The following is a 12,500-nucleotide window of genomic DNA, read 5'->3' on the forward strand; positions in this document are numbered from 1 at the left end:
GTCCAGACCTGCGATTGTTATGCGTTTTTTTTTGCTTGCTTCTCCTCTGCTCTTGAAGAGCTCTTGGCTCCAGGGCTCCCCTTCCTCAGAGAGTCTCGCTGCTCACCTCTCTGCTCTGTTCACCTCTCCCAGTCTCCCTGTCACTTGTACGTGTTGCTTGTGTTCGTGTCGCCCAACCAAGGAGATGCGTGTACTCAAAACAGCAACAAGAATGACAGAACGCACACGCAACGCATGCTATGGTGTCAGAAACACACACACGACATACACAAACACACGACATACACACGCACACGACATACACAAACACACGCACACGCACGCACACGCACGACAGTGAAGAGCAAAACTTTGACCGACGCAGAACGACAACAACAACACCACCAATCTACCAATGGGCACGCATGTAACAATGCCAACAGGTTCACAGTAATGTAATGTAACACGTGCAACAAAATGCCCTCGAGAAGGAGGAACACCGGGGGCATCCACCCGCGATGCCCGCGTGTGTCTGGTCAAAAGCAAACAGCTCAGGTCATTCCCGCCATTCACACCGTGGTCTCAGCGGCGTCTTCGGGGAAGGGCTGGACCTTGGAGCTCCGAGGGCTCCAGGCCTTGAACCAAGCTGTCTTGGAAGGGTCACTCCGCGACGGCCTGCGCCCAATGCTGTCATCATCGTCATCACGACCATTGCGGCCAAGTTTCTTCATGTAGACAAACATGCGCGCAAACACGACAACCACGACCACCAGCTGCACGGCGTTCAAGGCCAAGGAAGCAACAGCTGCACAGCCAGGCACACACACACACACACACACACACACACACACACACACACACACACACACACAGAACGCAAGAAGGAAATCACATTGTGGTGAGCTTGGCGATGGCGTGGACGCAGATATGAAGCACCCTTCTCGCACTTCCGACCTCATCGCACGACGACGAGACAAGAGATACAACAACAACAACAACACACACACACACACACACACACACACACACACACACACACACACACACACACACACACACAAATACACTCTCACTCACCGAGGCTAAGATCATTCCAGGTGCTCGTTGTTGAAGATGATGAGGAAGAGGACGTTGAGGTAGAAACAGAGGCGGCCGAACCACCGCTAGAGCCGCTCGCGCCGTTCTGGGCTGCGTCGGTTGCAGACGGCTCCAACTCCACTGTTGCTGCCTCGTTCAGCGAGGCAGTGTTGAGGACAGAGAGCGACTCCGTGTACGCTGCATCCTGCAGCCGGCTCTGCAGCAGCGTGGCAAGATCCGTGGCAGTTGTGGTCGTGGTGGCACGACGGCGACGGCCAGCAGCTGCTGTGTCTGCTGTTTCGGGCGTGAAACGGAGGGAGACGGTGATGCCTACAGTGTAGTCCGTCGCATCGACAGGCGCAATGCCCGTGATGGTCACGCGTGACGGGTCCGTGTCCACAATGGTGGCCAGTTCGGCCTGCAGCACATCGGCCAGGTCAATGAAGCCTTCCGACGTGGTGTCGGCGTACACGTCCTGATATGGGACGTTGACAACGAGGCCGCTCACAGTCACGCTGGCATCCGCCAGGTTCAGCTCAGCGAAGGTGAACGTGTGCTGAGATGGAGACTGCATCGTGTTGCCGCTCAGATCCTTGACGTTGGCGATGGCCAGGTTTGCACTCAGCCCGTTGACCTCGTCGTAGCGGAATCCGCGGCGAAGGGACATGGAGATCTTGCGGCCCTCGCACACAATCACCATGTTGTTGTTGTTGAAGTCGCGGTCGTAGTCCTCCACCGTCAGCGACACCTGGAAGATGAACGGCTGCCGGCACTCCACGTCCTCGTTGAACTGGAACGACATCTCGTCGCCAGGGAAGAACTCGCCATCCGCGGGCTCAGGGAACCCATACACGACCGGCGGGTCGCGATCAACGACACCAGTCGCCACAGACGACAGCTTCTCGTCAATGCCATCGGGCATCTCGTTGATGGACGCTTGGCACTGCGCGCGAATGCGGAGGTGGTAGTCGCCCTCAAGCAATGTCGACGCGTCCCACCACGCCGTGATGTAGCCGTACTCGTTCTCGCGCTCGCGAATGTCCAACGCATCGCCGTTCTCGTCGCGGGCCAGCAGCCAGATGTACGAGTTGGCAGGCTTGTACTCGATGACGACCTTCTCCAGACGATCGTCCTCCAGCCACGTGCGTCTGGCGTGGTCCGGGTTGAAAGCCACGACGCGGATCTGGCCAGGCTTGTAGTCCTGCTCCATCGTCTCCTGGTTGAGGGTGAACGCGCCAGACTCGCCAATCTCGCCAACGAGCTTCACGGGGCTGCACGGCTGCAGGAACTCGGCCTCCAAGTACACGTATTCCACGTTGGTCGTCTCACAGATGGATCGCCAGCCAACGGCGACTGGGTCGTACTTGAACACGTTTGGGCCCTGGTTCACGGTGACGGTGACGTGGCTTGCCGAGTTGGCCGGGAACGTCTCGTAGACGAGTGGCGTCTCCAGCGCCTGGCCATTCACGACGACCTCAAGGCCATCCTGGTTGAGGCGCGACACATAGAACAGCTGCGCATGTTCATGTTGTTGCCGTGGCGCAGAGTGGAGTTGTAGGGAGTGGAGGAGAGAGCATGGTGAGAACAACACGCCCAAGGTGGAAGAACATGCAAGACATGGATGTGCTCAGCTGCTGCTGAATGTGCCAAGACACGAAACAGCACAAAGCACGCACACATGCACACAACCGCAACCACACAACCACACACATACACACATCACACATCACTCACGCTAAAGTCTGCAGAGCTTGGACCATCGTTCTTCAGTAACAACTCAAAGACGGCGGGTTCGCCAGGCAGCACGGGCGCCTCTGGCCGCTTCAGGATGCTGATGCCAGGCTGCTCCAGCTTCACCGTGTTGGGCTCATGCGGGCAGGAAGACTGGCCAGAGAAGGTGGCGAAGACAAACGTGCCGTAGTCGGGGTGTACGAAGATGCCGACATCAAACACGTCGTATGGGTCAGGGTCGCCGAGCGTCACAGAAAGCGCTCCATCCGTCGACACGCCGGCCTCATACTCATCTGCTGTCGTGCCTTCGTAGTTGTACCCTGTGGACAGCTCAAACGCCATGCCCACACCGAAAACCTTGAACCCAAACTCAACATCAACACCAACGGACACCTCGTGCGTTCGCGAGCTGCCGCCAATCACGCTGTCGCCGCGTGACAGGTCGTACTCAAACGTGTACGTGGACCCGCCGCCAGAGAACTTGATCGTGTCAATGTTGCGCAGGTCTTGCTTGTCCTGGTCTGACGCGGCAAAGCCGTCCAAGTCCTTTCCATTGTCGATGTCGTCGTGTGGGGCGAGTGAGATGCCCTTCTGCGCCTTGTCGGCAATGCGGTCCACATCAAAGCCACTGCACAGCTGGGTTCGCGACAGCTCGCTTTGGATCTTGGCCGCCTTGTCCGGGTCTTCATCGGGGGAAATGCTCGGTGAGCACTCAAACTCGGCGTTGCCCTTTGCCCACATGCTCTGCACGGGCTCCAGCAGCCCATCGGCCGCCTGCTGCCGCACTTCCTTGTTGCGGTCCAGGTTGTCCTCCCACGCCTTGATCGCGCGCTTCAGCTCAGCAATCTTCTCCGCCCTGTCCTCCTCCGTGTCGTCGTCGTCATCGCCTGGTGGCTGTTCGGCGAGAGCGAGCAGCTTGCGCAGGTCTGGCAGCTCCTTGTTCTCAATCTCAAGTGCGGACACCCAGCTGAGCACCTTGCGGTTATCCTGGCCCTCAAGGCTCCACTTGACCTTGGTCTCCTTGGATGCCTGGCACTGCTCCACGTCAAACGAGACCTCCTCCGTCTCCAGCCACACCACGTTGAGGGCGGGCACGAGGAACATGTCCGACTTCTCGCCGGCCGTGCCCGGGTCATCCGAGGTCGTCAGCTCAATTGCAAACGACCACACGCGTTCAGAGCCGTAGTTGTCCTCTGGGTCCATGCTGCCGAAGGTCTGATGATGGAACAAGAAGCAAAGACGGGAAGAAGGGTGCAGTAAGGCGAGCATTTGTTTGAGTGAGTGTGCAAGTAGCAAGCAAGGCAAGGTCACAATGTGCATCAGCAAAGCTGCGCGCACAAAGTTTGCACAAACACAAACACAAGTACACACACGCACACACACACAACACAACATGCATTCGCTTACGTGAGTCTGGTCGACAGTGATCTTGAACGGGGTGGACTCCGTGTCTGCCACCGTAGTGCACACGGCAGCGCCGAGGCCAACACACTGCTGCACGCCCGTCTCCACCTTGACGGGAGCAAGGCCCGTGGTGAAGTAGAACCCATGGTACTCCTCGTGCGTGTGGCTCTTCATAAAGTAGTTGCTGTACGCCTTGGAGTACGTGACGGTGGACAGGCCACCGGGGGGGTCCTGCACCACGGCAAGCGGCTGATAGCGCGGGAAGGGCACGCTGAAGAACTTGGAGATGACCTTGTCGCCAACAACCACCACCTTCTCGTACACAGTGACGGGGTCCTGTGGCAGGTTGTGCATGGTGACGCGGAAGAGCTTGGAGTACGGGTTCTCGGGGTCAACGGCCTGTGGGTTGGTCTCCGGCTCGCCAGTCATGATGCTCAACTCAATGCGCGTGTTGGAGTACACGGTCTCGCCATCCTGAAGCTCTTCGTCCATGGTCACGTCCATGAGGCACGTGTCGTAGCACAGCTTCAACTTGTTCAGCTGCTTGTTGGTGAGGGAGGTGGTTGCGTTCAGCACGTCCACGATGGCCGGCGACTCACCAAGCTGGTTCTCAACCTCAATCTGGCCCGGCACCGCATCGCACGTGCCCACGCCTTCGCCGTAGTCCTCAATGACCTTGACGGTCGCCTTCAGCTCTTCGTTCTGCCTCATAACGTGCAAGGGGCGATCACCCTCTGTGCTGTTGCAGTTGTGTTTCATCTCCCGATCAAACTCAACGCTCAGCTGCGGTGGCGGGTGGTACTCGAATCGCACCGTCTTCTTGTCCTCGTCGTCCTCCTGCGGGTTGCGCAGGTCCAAGTACAGCGAGCGCGAGTTGCCCAGCTTGGCCGAGAAGTAGCGCGTAATCTCGCCGCGCACCTCGTAGTTGCGCGTAATCTCTTTGAAGCGCACCGTGATGATCTGCGCTGGCAGCGTCCACTTGGACAGCCGGTCAGAAATGGTGTGTGTCTTCACCCACGTTGGGCACGCGTCATACCGGAACTCCATCACCGCATCGCCGAGGTTGAGGTTACACAGCCCGCCGGCAATGTCAACGGTGCCTCTGTCAGACGTCGTGTCCTTGAAGTTGATGTTCTCCCAGAACATGCCGTCCGTCACATCGTAGTATGGCGTGCGCACCAGTGAGTTGGTGGCATCAATCGACTGCAGGATGCCCGATGGGGCGTTGGCTGCGTCCTTCTTGTACGGTGCGCGCTCAAACGTGTGGGACGAGTTGCCAAAGCTGAGGCTGACGGTAACAGACGTGCCGAGAACAGCCGAAATGAGGTAGCGGCCCTTGGAATCCGACATGTCGCAGTTGATGAGGGTGTTGGCTTGGTTGCGGTCATACAGACACACCTCAACGTCCTTGAGCGGACAGCCGTCAGGAAGTCCCTCGTGCTCCGTGCCGCCAATGGAGACGATACCGCTGAACGGGAGGGACGTGGTGTCTTTGACGTTGACCTGATGGTCGAAGCGAAGGTGCTCCATGATGAGCGTGCTCTCCGTGCAAGCGATACCGCCGCAGGTGAAGGTGTGCTTGATGTTGCCCGTGGTCTTGGAGAAGCGGAGCGTCATGCGGTGGCGGCTGCCGACCAGCTTGTCCGAGAGGATGTGGATGAAGAACTTTCCGTCCTCGTTGGTGATGCGACGCCCACGCACCAGTCCGCCAATTTCAAACTCAACCTCAACGCCTTCCACGGGGAGGTGGATTTCCTTGGAGTCGATGGTAATCTGGCCCTCAAGCTGACTCTCCCACTGCACCAGGTGATGACAGGATGGATGGATGTGAGGTGACGTGGACAGGGAGGATGTGACAAGCTCATGCAGCGGTGAGGAGAGCAACCAAGCAACAAGCCAGAGGCAGGCAAAGTCACACGACACGAATACAACGTCAAACAATGCACACACACACACACACACGTACATACGCAAAGGCAAACGCACACAAAGAACACACACGCACACGCACACGCACACGCACACGCACACGCACGGATGCGCACTCACCATGATTGTGAAGTCGGAACAAGTGGGGTCTGAGGAGTAGCCCTGAAGGTCGTACCACTCGGGCTTGTTTGCCTCGATGCAGTACTCCTGCGTGGTGCCGGGCTCAGGACCAGGGATGCGGCGTGAGAACGTCGGGTCAATGTCGGGATGCACAGATTGGGTGAGCGGCGTCTCTGTCTCGACAGCGTCGACAACGACGGCGCACACGCCAGCAGCCACCATGGTCATATCACACGAGCCGTGTGCAGAGCACGCCTCCTCGCAGTCGTCCTGCGTCCCATCGAAGATGTACGACCCGTCAACGCCGGTGCCGGTGACAGTCACGCGTTCAAAGGAGACGGCCTTCTTCTCGCCTGCACGCAGCGTCGCGGTCTCGATGACACGCAGTTGGTGACACACCAATGTGTCGTCGCTCTTGGTCTGCACAACAAAGGCGATGCACCAGTCTGAACGAATGTCGCACAGGTCCTTGCACTCCGACACGGATGCGACGGGCGAGGAAGTGCCGGGGTAGTAGCGGTGCTCATCATCAGGCACACCCTGCGGTGCAGCCGTCGTGGTCGTGCTCGTCGACGAGAAGTGCGTTTCTTCATCGTGTGAGTGTGTGTGTGTGTATGTGTGTGAAGGTGAGAGTGAGTGTGAGTGTGAGCGTGCGTGTGAGTGTGTGTGTGTGACATGAGTGTGTGACATGAGTGTGAGTGGGAAGTACGACCACGTACGGGAACCGGTGGAATCAGACATCACAGGAAGATCAGGTCTGTTTCTTCAAGCCCACAGCACAGATTCCCACAGCTGCCACACGTCTCGTTGAATCGTTGAACTTACTCTGGCGCTGCAGTTCGTGCGGGTACATGAAGCGCGTGTCGCCCGTGTCCACGGCCAGGAAACGGCGCAGGTAAAACTCGCCTACGCGTGGTGTGTGTGTGTGTGTGTGTGTGTATGTGTGTGTGTGTGTGTGTGTGTGTGTGTGTTGGTATGATGAGCATGAGCACTGACGATGGGAAGCGAAGGATGCATACGACAACAAGATGCAACGCGGTGACCAATGTCAACGAAACATCACATCATGCATTTGCTACGTGCATCACAACACACCTTCTGGCAGCAAGTAGTTGAGGGCCTCGTCCACTTCAGCGTAGTCGCCAGCCGACTGGATGGTGAGGTCGTCGTAGACGGTGTTGGGCTCCTGGATGGCGCCGCATGCCAGCTGCTCCGTGACGGGGAACCGCGACGTCAGACCAACGCCGTTGCGCGTGAAGGAGAAGGCAGACTCGCACTGGCTCTGGTCCGCCCAGCGGAAGAGCACGTGCCCTTTGAATTGCTTGATCTGGAAGTCGGTCGGAGCGCCGGACGGATCGGCCGGAATGCAACCGCATATGGTCTGGGGATCGTTGCCCTCGGGCGTCATCGCCACTTGAGAAAAATACGGAATCTCTTCGTCGTTGTTGCCAACAGGCGTCAGGGTCACCTGTTGGTGGTGTGTGCATTTGCGCGACACATGAGCATGCATAGCCGTTGGTGCGCAAACACACATACAGAGACACAAGAATACGCACACACAAGCAGGCACGTACATACCCATACAAACCCACACAAGCATGCCCACGCACCCTGTATCGGGTGCCTGCAGCAAGGTTTGAGACATGGTACCCCGTGAAGGGCTTGGAGACCGTCTTTGGAAAGCCGGCGATGTCTTCCTTGGCAGCGAGATCATACGACCAGCGCGCCACAGACACCTGCAGCAATGCAACAGCCACACAACGCACATGGAGGGGGCGATGGTGAGTGCAAGAACCGCGTGTGTGTGTGCGTGTGTGTGCATGTGTGTGGGTCGGTGGCTGGTGACGCTGGTCACTTCACTGCACCACACGTCATTGCACCACACTGCACTGCACCACACACACACAGACTGATCAGAACGTCAAGGTGCACGAACAGCACATGCACATGTCCATGCAACAGACGCACAACGCACCCTGTATTTTGGGAATGTATCGCCCCACTCGCCATCAACACTAATGTCCATGTCTGTCAGGCCGAGCTCAACCGTGATCGTTGGGGCTTCAACTGCAGCGCCGAGCATGCGGCGGTGGCCATGGTTGCACGTGAATTACGTGAGTTGGCGACGCAGTGATGGTTGGTCAGCACGTCGAATGTGCTGTCCATGTCTGGATGCAAACAGATACCCAATCCAATGCACAGCAGAACGCGCGCACACACGCACTTACACAAGCACACACGCGCACACCACAATGTACAAATACAAACACATACACATGTTCACACGTGTATGCCAACGTACCAAAGCAGCTGTCATCGCGCTGTTCACCAAAGAGGCATGAGCACGAATACGATCCGATCGTGTTGACGCACACGGAGCCTGGGAAACAGTCTTGCTCGCCCGTTGCGCACTCGTCCGCATCTGTGTGTGTGTGTGTGTGTGTGTGTGTGTGTGTGTGTGTGTGTGTGTGTGTGTGTGTGTGTGTGTGTGTGTGTGTGTGTGTGTGTGGATGAACGCGTCTATGAACGGATTGTTTGACGACAGGCAGGCTTGTTCAGAATGTGGTGTGCTTGCACGTTTATGTGCGTGCATGGGTACATGTGTGTGTGTGTTCGTGCATGGGTACATGTGTGTGTGTGTGTTCGTGCATCTGCGTGTTCTGTTCTGTGTTCTCGGACCAGTGCATTCCTTGGGCGTCCCAGTCCAAGCGACTTCGGTGCCAATGGAATCGCACGTGCGCGTTATCGATCCGAAAGCCGTCAGTTCATATCCCCTGTTGCACTCCTTGTACTTGCACTCGTCACCTGGCCAAGCACATTGCGGCAGTGTGGGGATGAGGATAGCCAAGGACCACGCGTGTGAGCAAAGAATGCGGCTGCATCCATGTGGAGTTGTTGGTGCTGCACCCAAGCACGTCATGCACAACCAAAGTGCATCATGAATGAACAACAGCATCAGCTATGATTGCACGAATGTATGCGTGCTCTTACCAAAAGCACCGGTGCAGTTGCCCTCCGTGACGCCATTGGGCAGGACCAGGGGATCGCACGTCCGCACTGCCCCACGAAACATCACCACACAAGAGCAGGAACACGTAGGCGAAAGTAAGAGTAGGTGTTCTATTACACTACCACCTGTGTGCTTGTATGGGCATGGTGAAAACGCCATTAAACAAGTGACATGACGTGGTGTAACTGCAAAAACACGCGGCATGACTTGGAGAATGTGACCGACGAGGCAAGAGGACAAACAAACTCACGCTGGCATGTGCGGCCAACAAGCTGATAGCCGCTGGTTTCGTCGCACGTGATCTGCACACGACACACACACGCGCGCGAACATAAACACGAATGTGAGCACACATTCCTCAATTTGAACACATTGCTGCTGAATAAAGTGTGGCGTTTGCTCTGCCCTGGCCCTGATCAAACAACGCAAGCGCCTGCTAACAGAAGGGCATCGCTCATGTCACTGGTGAATTGCGTACCTGGCATTTCTGAAAGCTCCAAAGTGGATCAACTGCGTACGTTGTGTGTGAATAGGAGAGCAAAAACGAAATGAGTGAGAAAGCAGAGCACTCGTTGCGTGTGTGTGTGTGTGTGTGTGTGTGTGTGTGTGCATACGCAAGTGGTACGTGCATGCGTGACTTATGTACAGGTTCGCATCTGTGTTTGCTGCTTGTGTGGATGCATGTGCTGGATTGCGGGCATTGACGAGCGAGATAATACTGTCGGTGCCACTGGTAAATGAAAACAGGTACAAACATGCCGACACCTCACCCTTATCTGCGAAGAAAGCGCCAACGTCTGCAGATACGCCTTGATACATCAACAGTCAAAGAGTTGTCAGCACGTACCGCAGGTGACAAACAGGTATGAGCGATGGACGAACGAACTGAGTCGATGCGCAGCAGCAGCAAAGCAGCAACTAAAATAAAAGAGCAATAACGCAGAGTTTTGAGACACGATGGTCCTCCGTGCACAGCTAGCCCTACCTGTAATAACTGATGATGATGGTGCGCTCACATCAAAGGGGTCACGATACCACGTCTCGTCTTGTCCAAAGGCGCAATTCATCAGCGTGCCGCCATTCAACTTCGCGCACTGAAACTTCCAGCGACGATCGGCAAAAAAGTTTTCGCGACCACGCTGATGGCACGAATTGGCCGAGAGAAAGAGAGATAGAGAGAGAGAGAGAGATAGTGTGTGTGTGTGCGTGTGTGTGCGTGGCAAGTAGGTGGGGAACAAAGGTAGCGTGAGTTGAGCAATGGCAGAATGGCATGAGGTGTATGCATCACTGCGAAAGTAATGCGCAAACCATGGAACAAACAGTCATTTCACATCACAGCGAGCAGGCAAGAAACAGATCACTGGCGAATGGACGGACAGAAGCTTGGATCCTGGCCTCCCTTGCGTCGCTCTCTATGCCTGTCAAATCTTTTCACGCCAATTGAACGAAGAGCGAGAAGGGGTGTGCCCAAATCAAGCAGGTTTGCAATGATGGATGGGTGAGTACACGCAGAGGCACGACGCGCAAGCGCAAGTGTGTGCCCGGCAATCATGTATGTGTGTGTACTGCCTGCGTACACTCATTCGTTGGGCAGGTGAAGGTGAGATCGCGCGGTGGGAAGCTGTAGAGATCATAGTCGTTGGACACAAACTCGTTCACATAATCTGCTGTCCAGGTCGGGGGTGGTTGAGGCTGGCCGCCAATGTCGCTGCATGTCAGGGAGAATATGCGGTCGCCTGCAGCATACCAAATAGAGTGGTATGTGTGAGTGAGTGAGTGTGAGAGAGTGAATAAGTGAATGAGTGTGTGTGTGCGTGTGAGTGGGTGAGTGATTGGGTGAGTGTGTGTTCTGCACATCGCTCACATCTGAAGGCATGATCACTTGTCACACGTCACAACGCGACAACCTGCCATGCCCGCCCCCGACGCGACGTGCTTGCCACAGCACGAGCAGCAGTGCATCGAGTGTCACTGTACGTTTTTTTCCAGCCTTCCCCAACCGAACCACCCAAACACTGAAACACATCAAGACAATCTGCCACCCCCCTCCCTTCACAAGCCAGCCTACCTTCATCTTCGTTGAACTCTGAAGATACTGTCGTGACGCCCTGTCCCTCTGGGCAGGTGAGTGTGAAGGGCTCGGAGATGGTGCTCCATTCCGCATTCACTTCTGGCATGCTGCTGAAAACGAAGAGGAGAAGCGCAAGGGCGAGACATCGACGACTCACGGCAGCCTTGTTCTGAGCACCACGAAGAGTGTCGGTGAGGCGCATGGTTGGTGGTTGGTGTGAGCGTGTTCGTTGTTTGCCTCTGCCTTTGCGTGCTGGTGACTTTCGTTGTCGCTCTGGCTGATGTCGTTGTTCTGTTGGGTGTGTGGCTGGTGCTGGGTGCGTGTGCCCATTTCCAGACCTCCACTCACTGCAGCCGTTGGTGTTGTTCAACAGTTGCGTGTGCTTGGAAAATGCGTGCACTTCGGCTTGCGTTTGTGCCACAACAATCATCACAGCACACGCGCTTGCGTCTGCGTTCGTGCGTAGGTACGTGCATGTAACAGCTTGCGTCGTCACATGCAGCGGAAGCGGCTGCGTCGTCGTTTAACAGTAGCGCGGAACGCTGACCACAGGCTGGCAGGAGGTCAGGTTACGGTGGTGCCGTTGGGGCCGTTGTATGGCGGGTTGTGTGGGCTCGTTGGCTCGTAGGCTCGTTGCCGTCCAGGTTTCGCTTGTGAGGTCAGCAATACGGGGCCAACAGGGCCCTTCGCCCACCCGCCCAAAGCCAGAACGTCACCATTCGCGCTGTGTCAGGGAAAACATCCACTGAACGCACAAACAAACACACGATGACGTCAAGAAATGTTTAACAAAAACTGAAGGTCATGCGTCCGAGTCCACGCATCGGTTTACACTTTTTTCTATGTCTGATGATGATGATTTTGATGACAGTGGACGCTGCCGTGGCTGGTGTTGTGCTGTTGCTGGGTGGTGTGGTGGCCACGCACGTGTGCGCGCTGCTGTGGCTCGTGTTGGCAAAGGCAGCAACCAGGCATGAGGACGGTGGCCGCACAATTGGCGCTGTGCGGCCTCCCATATCCATGATCAAGCCCATCAAAGGAAACAGCCCAACATTGCGAGGCAACCTTGAGTCGTGCTTCCGAGCTCTTTCGCCACAGGTGCGCGCGTGTGAGTGAGTTTATCTGTGTGAGCTTTTATGTGTGTATCTGTGTGTGTGTGTGTGTGTGTGCGCTCGCGCG

At 56.4% G+C, this 12,500-nt stretch overlaps 2 protein-coding genes across 2 annotated transcripts in view; one reads left to right on the plus strand and one right to left on the minus strand.

The window, feature by feature from the left end:
* Positions 1-177: 177 nt before the first annotated feature.
* On the minus strand, positions 178-11,963 carry PTSG_10665 (uncharacterized protein). Its single transcript, XM_004988574.1, has 19 exons — positions 11,319-11,963; positions 10,828-10,986; positions 10,628-10,677; positions 10,236-10,389; positions 10,021-10,059; positions 9,729-9,760; positions 9,501-9,552; positions 9,232-9,297; positions 8,920-9,045; positions 8,543-8,662; positions 8,216-8,307; positions 7,851-7,976; positions 7,336-7,708; positions 7,066-7,146; positions 6,241-6,827; positions 4,195-5,988; positions 2,791-4,002; positions 1,057-2,569; positions 178-784 (listed from the first exon to the last, which is right to left on the minus strand). The coding sequence occupies exons 1-19, from the start codon at positions 11,749-11,751 to the stop codon at positions 549-551; spliced, it is 7,245 nt and encodes a 2,414-aa protein (XP_004988631.1). The 5' UTR covers positions 11,752-11,963; the 3' UTR covers positions 178-548.
* Positions 11,964-12,162: 199 nt separating this feature from the next.
* The window catches only part of PTSG_10666 (uncharacterized protein), a 2,996-nt gene continuing 2,658 nt past the window's right edge, over positions 12,163-12,500 (plus strand). Inside the window, exon 1 of the mRNA XM_004988575.1 lies at positions 12,163-12,419. Coding sequence (XP_004988632.1) covers positions 12,171-12,419 — 249 coding nt within the window. The 5' untranslated portion in view covers positions 12,163-12,170. The remainder of the gene's footprint in view (positions 12,420-12,500) is intronic.

This window comes from Salpingoeca rosetta, assembly GCF_000188695.1.
Source record: "Salpingoeca rosetta unplaced genomic scaffold supercont1.34, whole genome shotgun sequence".
NCBI classification, from domain to species: domain Eukaryota; class Choanoflagellata; order Craspedida; family Salpingoecidae; genus Salpingoeca; species Salpingoeca rosetta.

Coding starts and splice junctions, on each gene's coding strand:
- PTSG_10665 (XM_004988574.1), bottom strand. CDS start 11,751: ATGATTGTTGTGGCACAAACGCAAGCCGAAGTGCACGCATTTTCCAAG. Junction 10,390..10,627: donor AGGCCAGGATCCAAGCTTCT/GTCCGTCCATTC, acceptor TCGTGCCATCAG/CGTGGTCGCGAAAACTTTTT. Junction 8,308..8,542: donor GCGCGATGACAGCTGCTTTG/GTACGTTGGCAT, acceptor TCGGCGCTGCAG/TTGAAGCCCCAACGATCACG.